A 13,110-nucleotide genomic window follows, 5' to 3' on the forward strand; every position below is an offset into this window, starting at 1 on the left:
GGTGTGTTTGTAGATCATAGATAACAGCTTCATTCCCTCAGAAAGGTCTGTGTGACAGCAAGCTGAAGAGCTGAAGACATTCTGAATACAGCTTCACTTCAACTGAGAGACATTCTGTGAGGAGTGAACATACGTCCACAGCAGAACATCACGTTGATCCCGTGCCACACACACACACACACACACACACACACACACACACACACACACACACGAACACCACGACTGTCTGTTGGTTCTGTTCTCAGCGTCTTTCCTCACAATGTGAAAATCAAGATGTTTCGTGAAGTAGAACCGTATTTTGGGATTTTAATGCATCGTGGTAAAAAAAAGAAAATGCCCCCCAGAATGAAAGATGGAATAAACAAATGACCGTAAATATTTAAAAACAAAAAAAGACAAAAGCTGTTTGAATGAACTCAAAGTGTCTCTGAGTGTGAGGACAGAACTCTTGTGTCCCTCGGACTCACTGACGACCACAGAGGGCCGTGTGGTCTGCTCGCTCACCTCCAGCTACATCAGCAGAGAGGCTCCAGGGTTCACTGCTGCACCGATGAGCACCACTCATTACAACATCATTCATAATGATTACAAAAACAGTGTTCAACCTCCACCAGGTGGGTGGGGGGGGCAGTCTAAACAACGCTCTCTACACAACTTAACCAAACGTCACACGTATGTACAGACAACACCTGAAATCTGTCGTCCAATTAAAATCCAGCGTTCGGCGTGACGAAGAGGGCGGAGAAGGCGAAGGCCAGGAAAACAATCCCGCCGATGATTGTAACTGTGGAAACAAGAACATTTCATTTATTATGGGATGGATCACAACACAAAACTACTCGTATGTGTTCTTCTCCAGAGATCAAAGGGAGATTAAACAAAGAGTTCTATGAAGTGAAGACGCACCGATTGCAATTTTTCAAGAAATTTTATAAAATGGAGATAATCTGACTTGAAGAACCTCACAAACTGTACTTCAGTACAGTACTCGAGTAAAGTACTTTAGTTACATTCCACCACTGCTACAACAAGAACACAAAGTTCCTCACAGATCTCGTCTCAGAGGTTTCCTCTCACACTGCACCAGACTGATGAGCTTTAACTCGAACATAATAATAATAATAATAATAATATCACGGTCTCACCGGTTCTGACGGATATTTTCTGGGCGATCATTCGTCCTCCGACCACAGCCAGTCCGGTACACATGCAGTGGCCGAGAGTTCCTCCCACTGCGACTCCAAAGGGATCCTGGGAATTATTCAAAACAATAAGAACGTGCCGTCATGTTGATGCTGAAGAAAATGACACATGTCCTCCCTTAAATATTTAATAAACACAGTATCAACGCATTTCCTGTTTGAGGTTCGACTCAAACAGATAAACAGAAGATTCCAAAGATGAAAATTCAGACGCGCTAAAAGACATTAAATGTAATAAACCTCCCGAGCAGCCAGGATGATGGTGGTGAGCTGCGAGCGGTCCCCCCACTCTGCCAGGAAGGTGAGGGTGAGGGCCTGGATGAAGATGGGTGAGATGATGCTGTGCCACTTCCCCTGAGGCATGGAGGTCCCGGATCCAGCCTCCACATCTGGAGTCCCATTAACCAGCTTAGACCGCTGGAGCTGCACAGACAACACACCGGGTTAAACGCTCTATTTACAGTTTAAAAAAAAGCTTCTTGAATGTGAAGACCATCTGGTTTCTTTACTCTTCTGTGACGGTAAACTAAATATCTTTGAGTTGTGAAGAAAACGAGACATTTTAAGCTGAATTCCTGGATCTTTTTTCACCGTTTTATAGAACAAACTCATCGATTACAGTGAAGATAAAGGTTGATTTCAGCCCTCGTTGAAACAGTAAAAACCACCATAGAGCCAAACCACCTGGTGATAAAAACGGCTTCCAACACAATTCAAACCTTTTAAATAAATTGGATAAGAGCAGTAAAAATGAGTTTATGCATTAAGTTTGGACTCGATCCATTTCACATTAAAATCTTGACGCTCATGCATGAACATGGTGCATGAACACCATGACGAAGTAAAGTCAACCATGTGTGAGTCAAGAGAAACAGGACCCTCGCTGAAGGTGTTGTATAAATGATGCGTGCTTAATTATTAGTCTTGACTTGTCGTCGTACGACCGGATCTCCCCGGGTTTAGAGTGGACTCACCTCTTCATCCTTCTTCTTGATCTCTGCCTGCACCTCCTCCAGCTCCTCCTGGCCTTCGTCTGGACTCATCCTCAGCCCCTCCCTCAGCATGCGCACACCGAAGATGGCGAACAGAGCAGTGGACACGTAGTACGTGTAGATTCTTGGTATGATGGTGGTGGCATAGCCAAACAGCACTGGAGGAGAATATAAACTGAATTATTACCCAGCAGAAGATGGAGGAGCAGCTCCACGTTACTGCTGAATGTGAAAACACCAAAATGAACGCTCCTAACTAACCTGAGAGACAAGTCATGAGTCCCAGAGCCAGCATGGCCCCCGTCAGCACCGTGAGACGGTTGTAACGCATCGCCATGATGGCCGCGATGAAAAACGTCTTGTCCCCCAGCTCGGAGACGATGATGACGGAGATGGAGGCCACGAAGGCGTGGATGAAGCCCATGTTTGCTTTGCTGGATGAGCCATCTTCAGAGACCACCGGACCGATGGGGTGTGGACTCGAGGCTTTCTGTCGGAAAGAAAAGCAACGCGGTGACAGTCAGATAAGTTACACACGAGGGTTTGCATGTCTGTTCCCAGATCGCCATGCTTTAAAGTGGTGATATCAAAAGGTTTTTAGGTTAGGGTCTAATCTATCGTCTCCTTAGGTTGAGGTCTCTGGTTAAGGTCTAATCTATCATCTCCTTAGGTTAGGGTCTCAGGTTAAGGTCTAATCTATCGTCTCCTTAGGTTAGGGTCTCAGGTTAAGGTCTAATCTATCGTCTCCTTAGGTTGAGGTCTCAGGTTAAGGTCTAATCTATCATCTCCTTAGGTTAGGGTCACAGGTTAAGGTCTAATCTATCGTCTCCTTAGGTTAGGGTCACAGGTTAAGGTCTAATCTATCATCTCCTTAGGTTAGGGTCACATGTTAAGGTCTAATCTATCGTCTCCTTAGGTTGAGGTCTCAGGTTAAGGTCTAATCTATCGTCTCCTTAGGTTGAGGTCGCAGGTTAAGGTCTAATCTATCGTCTCCTTAGGTTAGGGTCACAGGTTATGGTCTAATCTATCGTCTCCTTAGGTTAAGGTCTCAGGGTAATCAAGCGTTTTCTGTTCTGGCACCTCAGCTCGGGAACAGTCTTCCAGTTCGTCTCCGATCTGCTGACACTGTTTCCGCTTTTAAATCCTGTCTTATGACACATTTTATACTGACATTGCCTTTTCACCTGACAATTAATATTATTTATTTATATATTTTTAAATATAGCCCTGTTGTGCAACCACTTCATTTTAAGTTAATTTGTTATACTTTCACCTGTCGTACCTTCTATGCTTTGGAATGAGTATGTATATTTATTTTATTCTGCCTTTTAATTGTGTGTTTTTATTTTGTTGATATTTTTTAATTTTGCACAATTTAAAACAATAAAATAAAAATAGCAAAAAGCCAAATTGGGCTTATTTGAAGCCTCCTATATAATATTAAAATTTTACAAAATTACAGAGCATAAAATTATATAAAAGATATGACTAAGCACAATATTAAATATTAGTATTGATCTGCTGTCTATGCTCCCAGCTTGAAAAGTGCTGTACAAATAACAAAGATAATTATATTTGCTGTAGGAGGTAACACAATAGTAATTGAGCCTATGGCCTTCTGACAACTGTATTGCAATATTTATTGTATTCGCATTTTCTGTGGTGACATTCCTGCTGTATTAGTTTAAAAAGAAAAGAAAATTAGCCTCTGCACATAAATTCTGAAAATGTGCATGTTAATATGAAACTTCTCATTCAAACACAATTACTTTTGTTTTTATCCCAAATTGTAAATCAACCAGGACTGACAAGGTTTCCACCTTTTAAGACTATAATTGAAAAATGTAAACATCCCACGCGTCCGTCAGCTCATCTTAACTTTCCTTATTTAAACGATTTAACTTTCCCCGGAACACAACGAGTTTCTGCAGGTATCTCTGTTAGCATGTAGCATGCTACCTCAGCGCTGCTAGCTAGCAAGCACCGAAGCAAAAATACTGGCGTCGAAAATAACAACTCCCCCCCGTTTCATAGTTTAATTGATAAATAATAAACGTATAATAAAAAATGTTTACTTCTTGTGGTGGTTGCGCTTGTGCTGGTTTGTTCTCATCCGGAACGGACGCCACTCCGACCGACAACAACAACACGGCGGAGAGCAGAAAGAAGAAGACTCGCGTCACATTTATATCAGCCCGTCGGTCTCCTCCGCCGAGCGCGAGACGCATCATGGCAGCCGAAATAACCGACCAAGGCACGGTTTCCGGCTTTTATTTTGTCGTCTCCGAATCACTTAATGTCATCGACAACAAAACTGGCGAACTTCATATTAGCCAGCTAGCTTTGTAATTTGAGGAAGTCTTCGGTGATACACGTCACGAACACACCGACTCCGAGCGCCGAGGAAACTCATAGGGGGGCGGGGGGTGGAGTTAGAGCCTTGCTGCCGCGTTCGGAGAGCTGATTGGACCGTAAGCAACGTTGACGTCACATTGTGGGGGGTAACGTACGCACAGGGCAGCTCAGTGATTGGACAGTCTGCTTGTCGGTTGTGTAAACGTAGTTAAAAAAAGGAGTTAAAAGCTTGAAAGACAGACAAGGGGGGAAAGAAAGGCAATCAAGCTATCATGATAGGTTGAATGTCACTACAAGTCATAAAATAATACTCATTCAGATGTTTGCATCATATTATGTTTTATATTTACTGTATATTATATATATTCAACATCACGCTGCTATTAATCAAATCGTGACTTTAACTTTTCATCAATTTTTGTCTCCAATTGTTCTTGATTAGGTTTTTTTATTATTGTTTTGTCATATTCTTATATTTTTTATATACTACTTGTTATTTATTTTAGAATATTTATTTATTCTACATTTATTTGTACTGTTGTCTTCAACCACAGAATTTTCCATCTGTGGATGAATAAAGGTTTATCATAAACAGACTTAAATGTTAGCCTTTAAAAGGCAAATTTACTAACCTGTTATATGAACCACTTCATGTTTATTCAGCACTTGGTATTTCATATATTTGTAATACCGTATATATCTTCATATATTAGTTATGTCCTTGTTCACACATTTAGCCAATAAAGCTGGTTCTGATACAAAATTTTCATATTTTATTCAGTGGTTGAAAGAACCCCTCACCACTTTACAAGTCTGAACAATCTGTAATGAGATTTTAAAAATAAATATTTAAATACATATATTCTGTGCACTTCTACAATTACAGTAATATTAATCAGTTTTCCGGCAGAAGGTTAATTTACAATCAATCAATTCCATCGCTATCGAGTGGATTCCTCCAACACTACCGCAAACATACACTTAATGATTCAAATAAATAAACATACAGAAAGTAGTAAAACATGAAACAGATTCCAAAATATTGAGTCAAAACATCAATTTCTCAAAACACCTCATTTTCTCAACATAAAAATGTTTCTTGTGTGTTATAACAAGATCAGTTAGTGTGTCATAATAGATAAAATGTGTCAGTATTATTGCATAAATGTACCTCATTATAACAAAAACAAGATTTTGCAGTCAGCGAGTGATTTGTGACGTTCGTCATTTGTTCACATCAGTTTGTAGAAGCAGCTCACTTCTCCCCCGGAGAGACTTCAGCTGGACGATTGTTTCTGCAGCACTGCGACGCCTCACGATCACACCGTCAGCTGCAGACGTCGCTGTCCTGTCGGCTGGTGGTCCAGAGCATCTTATCAATCGATGCCGACAGTGAGCTTTGTTCTACTGCAACACCTTCAGATCCTCAGACGTCTCTGACACTCCTTGTTTTCCTTTGATTTTACAGTTCCGTGCTCACAGCACAAACGGTATGAATGCTTTCCTGTGCCTCGGGTACGACTCGTATTTGCTGACGTAAAGGTCGTGACAGAGCTGCGCTGCCAGCGCCTGGTTGAACAGCACATAAAGGACCACGAGCCACCAGGTGAGGGACACGCCTCCGAAAACCAGGCTCAGCGAGACGTAGATCAGCAGCTCAGCGAAGTAATGCGGGCAGGACACCAGCTCGAACCAGCCTCCCCGTGGCACCCTGTGAGCCAGCGTCTCCACCGATCCTAGAACACAAACCAGTGGTTTACACTCTTCACCAGGCCGTCCTCGACCACAGAGAGTCTTTGTTGGAGCGATTTCATTCCTTTATTTTGTTGTTTAAGTGAAGGGATATAGGCAGTAGGTGTATCAGTGTCAGGTGATGCACCAGATGGGGACATGTTTTTTTTTTTACCAGAGTGTTACGTATGGTTCTATGTCCTGCTGTGAATGTTTGTGCTTGGGCGTGTGTGTGTGCATGTGTGTGTATTCTGTGTCTTTTGACTTCTAGGTGCAGCTCCCTGCAGTGGGATTTTCACACTACAGTTTACTTGTGTCCTGTAAATAACCTGGCAGCTGTGGTTGTTTTTAGCCCAACTTGGTGTTGTGTCCCTCCTATATGTTGCGACTCCCGAGCCGGTCGTAACACAGAGCAAGAGAGAGACTGCACGAGAATAAACAGTCTGTGAGAGTCCTGACGAGTGTGAAGTGTATTAAATGGTGTTTTAAAAGTTAAAACAAGTTTTGAAAATTCAAAGTAACATGCGGTGAGTACCTGATAAATAAATGGTCATTTTGTGGGTGAAGTATTCCTTAAAGTTTACATCATTTGTAGTAAAAGGCCCAAACCACGCAGCTAGCTGCTTACCTGACTTTCCGGTGCGAAGCCCGGCCAGCAGCACCGTGGACTGATGCTGCATCAGAGAGGCCCAAATGAAAAGTGCACTTCCAGCCACATGAAACCAGTCCAGCTGAGAGAGGAGGGTTCCAGTCCCTAAAAAAAAAAAAAAAGCGGCACAAAACATCAAAACCCACACAGCAGAACCAGCGTACAGCGGATGCAGAGAGGGCTGATTTCACTTTCACCTTCTCCCAGACGATCGGAGCCGAGCACCGTCAGCCCCAGTATGACGTAATAACACACGCCGAACACATACTGCACCACGTGAAGGGCTCCGTCAGAGAAGACGCTGACGAACAGGCACTCCAGCAGCCTCCTGAGGGAGTGGACGCACAGCAGCAGCTGCACCAGCAGAGTAGACAGCTGTGGGACTACAGACGGCATCAGTACCAGAGACAGAGCGGATCGCACAGGGAAACACCAGTAAGAGCAAGAGCCTACCGTGACTGTCGGTGTTTGGTGCATCTATCAAAATGTCTAATATTCCAGTCAGCCATGACGGGTAGGACTGATGCTGAAATATGGAGTTCAGGTACAACGACAGAAGAAAACCATTCCAGACCACAGAGATGAAGTAGAAGTGCCAGAACCATCTGAAAGGAGAATAAAGACACACTACTTTATTTAAGGAAAAACAAGTAACGATAGAGGAGAGCTGCTAACAATAAAACGGTATACTGTTGAAATACAAGGGGGGAATGAATTAAAACAATGCAATGAGAGACAAATAAATGTTCTAAATAAGTTGAAAATTAAACTATTATAATAATACAAAAATAATTGAAAATCTTAAAATAAATGAACAAGCACAGACATTAGAAGAGCATTTCATTTGACGTCAGGGAGTTTCATTAGATATGTTTCTGTAATATGCAAATAACCTGTTTTATTGTTTGTAAGAGCAAGAGAGTTAATCATTAAATCCATTTCAATAAACACTTGTGTTTATGAGAAAACAATTTCCCCAATAAAATAGGAATGTTAAGAACATAGTGTAGAGATTTGTATATTCATATTATCACAGTAACAAATTATATCTTTGCGAGTAAAATAGTAAAATAGTGAGTAGCATTGGTGGTATTAAATAAATGACAATTAAAATGATTTAATTAAAATGTCACACTTAAAGAATAAACTGATAGATGATATGATTGTTGTGTTTAACTAAATTAGCAGAAACACATTTGAGTTGTCTATGTTTTAAACAATGAAACGAACCCTTAAAACTCGATATATTTAATATAATAATATATTCACGTTTAAACATGCATTATATCACATTTATTCACGTTACTGTTACCTTTTCGGGACGTCTAACGCGCGCAGCCAGTCGTCTCGTGAGAGGTTTTGTTTGGTCTTTCCGTACCGAATCAGATCCTGAAATAAAACGTAGAGACGACACGTGTCATATTTCCTCGGCAGGCGTGTTGATATTTTGTGAGCACAGAAAGCTAAAAGGAAACATGACGCCAGAAAAGACCATAAAACATCCGTACAGCTCGCGCTGAACGAGCCCCGCGTCATTTTCCAGCCACGCCGGGTTGAGTCCAATGTTGTGTGCAACGCTGAAAAGAGTCCGTCGGAAAACGGTCATAACAGTTCCGGATGAAACTTTATTTTTTAGAACAAGAAAAATATACAAAACAAGAAACGGCATTAATATAAAAAGATGAAGTGTAGAACTAAATCAACAACGGTGGAAATGATGCTTTAACACAATTAAACACAAACAATAGAGGTAATACTAGACTGTACGGAAGAAGATTAGGGCCACACGAGAAGGAAAAAGAGAAATTTAAAGTCATAACTCAAATATTTTCTTTCCACATGTGGGCCTAATCCTCTTCCGTAATGCTGAAAATCAAGAAGGAAAAAAATGATTAATGTTAAAAAGCAAACATAACAGAGAAACAATCACGTGAACAGACGTTAAAGACGTTAACAGAAAATAGACCGAGTTATAGATTTAAACCATTTTGTTGCCTTTCTATTAATTTTTACTGACAACTTTAAGTTGTTGGAAAAATTATACATGAGCACAGTGGAATAGGGAGTGCTGCCTTTCCACCTCCAATATGACTATGATATTTAATCATCCATTAACATTATCTTAAATGTTTGCATCCAAGTTGCCCATAAAATAAATTATAGGCCTGTCATTGTAAGTAAATTATGCTAAATTGTGCATTTTTTATTAATAGCACTACATCAGACCAAAAAAAATCATTTTATGAATATTTAGAAAATGATGAATGGTTTAAGCTTCTGGAGAACAAAAGGTACAAGGATAACCTTTAGTGAGGACAGCACAGATCTACTTCTAATACCTTCAGCGTTCATGAGAAGAGCTTTTATTTTTTCCTCCAGCAGAGGGCAGCACCTGAATCCTACCACATAACAGGAGGAGCCAACGTGAGAGCATGGACCGTTCTGTCAGATGATATACACCACTGCAGATAAGGGAAATACTCTGAAATGTATTGTTTGTGTCCACGTGTCAATCCTCTCTAAACTTTTATCAGTTTGTCTTTGGACATACAAAGTTAAATGCAGTGGTGGAATGAGTTATCATTTTGTGACGCATGCATGATCATATTTCAATCCTGCAATATTGCAATCCTGTATATAATGACAATCCTTGAAGTAATGATTATTTTCATTGTCAAATTAATTTATTTGTCGATAAAATGTCCCAAAAAATAACAACAAAAAATACCCTTCAGAGTTTCTCAGAGCCCAAGTTGACAAATTGAAACTGTTTGTTTTGTCCAAAAACCAAAGATATTACGTCTACTATCATAAAAGACCAATAACAGCAGAAAACATTTACATTTAAGAAGCTGGATTAAGATCAATCAATGACATAAATTGATAATTTAATTATCAAATTGGCTGCGGGTTAATTTTCAAAGAACCAACTAATCAATGAATTAAGTCATAATTTCAGCTGTAATTAAGATACTTTACTTAATATAATGTAAAAATACTTAAGTAAAATGCCTGAGTAGATACTTTTTATGATATAAAGTACACAAGTAACGGTATAACATTACTAAGTAACATTATATAATTATTACTACTGAATCAACATAAAAGCTGCATTTAAGTGGACCCATGTTTAACTGGTTTATACTGTTCGGTTGTTCAAGTAAAGTATTGAACCTCATAAGGTCATCATATGTCAAATATTTAAAGTGTATCTTGTTAACAGAACCATGCAGAGTAAAAAGAACAATATTTCCCTCTGAGCTGTAGCGCAGTACAGGACGGAAGGTGTGAGCGCTGCTGTTTTATGCGTTAAGTTCATCGCACTTTGATTTGATGTTGACCGACCTCTCGGCCTCGGTTCTTCGCTCATTTTATTTTTTTGCTGAGCTTTTCCTCTCGCAGCTCTCGCTCCTGTGAGTTCCTCCTCTCCACAACGCAGCAACACGTCAACGGAAAAGCAGCGTGTTTGTGTGAAACACTTGGTAGAAAAGCCTTTGAGGCCTGAGATTCCAGGATGCCTTCTCTTAGAGGAGCTCAGCATCCTGTCTGAGGAAGCGTGCTCTGTTTCCTGCTCCGCTCCCTTCTCTGTCCTCGGTGTCCTCTTTCCTTAATGCTGCGCCAAGAGCGGGCCCCCTTTAGGCCCCCGAAAGACTGCAGTTAAGCTGGTGCTCCGTGGGCAACGTAGAATATCATCAAATAAGATGCAGATTGAGACACAGTTAGAAGGAAACAGCACTTTGAATGATACACACAGACATGAAGACTTCTCCTGACCTCTTTGTTTCCTGAGTGTTCGATGTATCCACACGCTTGTAATGCATGTTCAATACCAGGGGCCCGTCCCACCTAAATGGAACAGGGCCGTGATTCATCTTTTTCAATCTCACCTGTGTTTACCCTGCAATTACATGTCAGAGTGGCTTCTGTGATTAGGGCCTATTATTTCTAAAGTGTTGATTTAACACTTGTACAGTGGTTATAAACACTGGGTGAGTGTTAATTTAAACTTTTGGGGGGGGGGGGGGGTTCTTATTTGCATTTCCATATGTTCTGTTCTCCTGTGGTTTCTACATGAGTCATGTAAATGCTGCATGCTTTGCTTCTCTGTCGTGTACTTGTACTGCGCCCTCCTTTCTGCATCAGTCACCACAGTGATGCACAAACACTCTGCCCCTCCCAGCTCCTCTCTGTCTCCTTACGCACCAGTGCTTCGTGCCCATTCTTTCTGCATTGCATTGTGGGACACTGTGATCTCAGAGCACAATCACAAACAGTGCTGAAAACAATTCACCGCTTTTTTAAATGATTTCTTGTGACAACTTTTAAATGGCCGTTTTCACAAACATTGTTTTTGAATTCAGTTCTATTGAGATCAACTTCTCCAGCTCTCCATAGTAAAAGAAAAATCCATATAATGGTCTTCATGCTTTATTTTTATCAGAGAGAAATAACAAAACACTGTATTTAAAGTGTGTCACAGATATCACTCGTGTTATGACCCAGATATACAAATATGTCGCACACAACTTTGAACGTTTTCCTTCTCTCGCGTTCCCCCCAAGACGCTTCTAAAATCTTTGTTTCTCTTAAGCTTTGAGTGACACGGAGGTCAAAACAATCACCTCATGTTGAATGTGGAAAATAATAAGAAAATAAAAATGGAAAGTGTTTCTGTTGGTGTGCAGTTGGTGTGGAGCCGTCCAGGAAGTGTTGGCTGGGAGGGGGCATTGAGTTTGTGTAGAAGTGGCCAATCCACACAACCCCATCATCTGCCTACCACACCCTTCTGAATCCATGCCAGCACCAAGACACGCACCTCCGGCTCCTCGGCAGGTGAACCGCTGCTCCGTTTGGTTCCTTGTGTTGACACTGTCCCAAATCATCCGACACTTTGAGCTCTGACATCCAAACCTTGACAGACATCTTTTGGCAGGCGATGAAACTGAATCTATTGATTTGTTTTTGTCTCAAATCTTTTTTCTTGTGAAACATCATTTTCAAATAAAGCTGCAAGCAGCATTGATCGGGCCCTCGCACCTTCACGCACCTCGCGGGTGCTCTGGCAGGACTCATTCTGTGACCATCAGACGTCAGCGTGCACGAGTTATGTGAAGGGGATTCTGTAGCTTTTAGTAAGGCTTGTGCTGTATTAAATATGATGACATGAAATATTAAGGGTTAAAGATGGAACAAAGAACAAACATGACATCAGAGGATATTTATTCATGTGTTGAGTCCTTGAGGGTTCAGGGTTTGAGGCTTTAGGGGGGACATTGGGATTGGGCCTTGGAGAGAAGAAATGATTGGCAGAATAACGCCACGCCCATTTTCGTTATTGACACGCCCACTTATTCACGACAGGATAATTATGGTGTTTGTTTATTTCTGGATTCACTTCCTAGTTCCGTGCTGTAAGGTTTGGTTTGCTGTTATCAGAAGACCTCTAGATCACATCTTTGAAGAAGAACAATGTACGGCCGAGTTACAACAACTTCCTCTTTCATGGCGAATGCTGTTTTTTTTGCCGCCACGCCACGGATACATCGCTCAATACCTTTTCGATCTTTTGGTGAATTTTTACTGACAATGTCTCAAGAGCATACTGACCAAAGTCAATCTGGTAAAATATCTCGGAGGAGTTCGTTAAAGTACGGCGCCTTGAAATGGTCAAACAAAGTCATATAATTAAAAATGGCCGACTTCCTGTTTGTTTAGGGCATAATTCCAAGAGGATTTTTTGTACTGTACGTCCCATCACGTCCCATACCTCCCACATTTCATACAGCTGGGTGAAACCCAATGTTGGGGCTACTCAACAGGATGCCATATTCATGACATACTATACCATGACATTTTGAAGACTGTACAATGCCATTTTAATGACTTCTTTGACATACTATACTATGACTTGTATGACACACGAACATCTTTTGATTTTTTTGACATACTATAGGCCTCCTATGACATTTTTGACATACTACATCATATAATATGACTTTTTTTCACACAGACAGACAGCTGAAGAGAGACAGAGACAGACAGACAGAGACAGACAGAGAGAGACAGAGAGAGAGAGAGACAGAGACAGACAGACAGAGACAGACAGAGAGAGACAGAGAGAGAGAGAGACAGAGACAGACAGACAGAGAGAGACAGAGAGAGACAGAGAGAGAGAGAG

General features: G+C 41.0%; 2 protein-coding genes across 2 annotated transcripts; both read right to left on the reverse strand.

Moving 5' to 3' along the window:
- Nucleotides 1-369: 369 nt before the first annotated feature.
- Nucleotides 370-4,585, reverse strand: tmem165 (transmembrane protein 165). The gene is made up of 6 exons (XM_079267842.1): nucleotides 4,273-4,585; nucleotides 2,459-2,687; nucleotides 2,180-2,355; nucleotides 1,446-1,628; nucleotides 1,149-1,254; nucleotides 370-787 (listed from the first exon to the last, which is right to left on the reverse strand). Exons 1-6 carry the CDS (start codon nucleotides 4,426-4,428, stop codon nucleotides 711-713), a joined length of 927 nt encoding a protein of 308 aa, XP_079123968.1. The 5' UTR covers nucleotides 4,429-4,585; the 3' UTR covers nucleotides 370-710.
- Nucleotides 4,586-5,393: 808 nt separating this feature from the next.
- Nucleotides 5,394-8,468, reverse strand: srd5a3 (steroid 5 alpha-reductase 3; the record flags this gene model as incomplete). Its single annotated transcript, XM_079267287.1, has 5 exons — nucleotides 5,394-6,288; nucleotides 6,912-7,037; nucleotides 7,130-7,315; nucleotides 7,386-7,537; nucleotides 8,245-8,468. The coding sequence occupies 5 exons, from the start codon at nucleotides 8,466-8,468 to the stop codon at nucleotides 6,029-6,031; spliced, it is 948 nt and encodes a 315-aa protein (XP_079123413.1). The 3' UTR covers nucleotides 5,394-6,028.
- Nucleotides 8,469-13,110: the final 4,642 nt, after the last annotated feature.

This window comes from Melanostigma gelatinosum, assembly GCF_949748355.1.
Source record: "Melanostigma gelatinosum genome assembly, chromosome: 4".
NCBI classification, from domain to species: Eukaryota; Metazoa; Chordata; class Actinopteri; order Perciformes; family Zoarcidae; genus Melanostigma; species Melanostigma gelatinosum.

Coding starts and splice junctions, on each gene's coding strand:
- tmem165 (XM_079267842.1), bottom strand. CDS start 4,428: ATGATGCGTCTCGCGCTCGGCGGAGGAGACCGACGGGCTGATATAAAT. Junction 2,688..4,272: donor AAGCGCAACCACCACAAGAA/GTAAACATTTTT, acceptor TCTTTCCGACAG/AAAGCCTCGAGTCCACACCC. Junction 788..1,148: donor GAAAATATCCGTCAGAACCG/GTGAGACCGTGA, acceptor TTGTTTCCACAG/TTACAATCATCGGCGGGATT.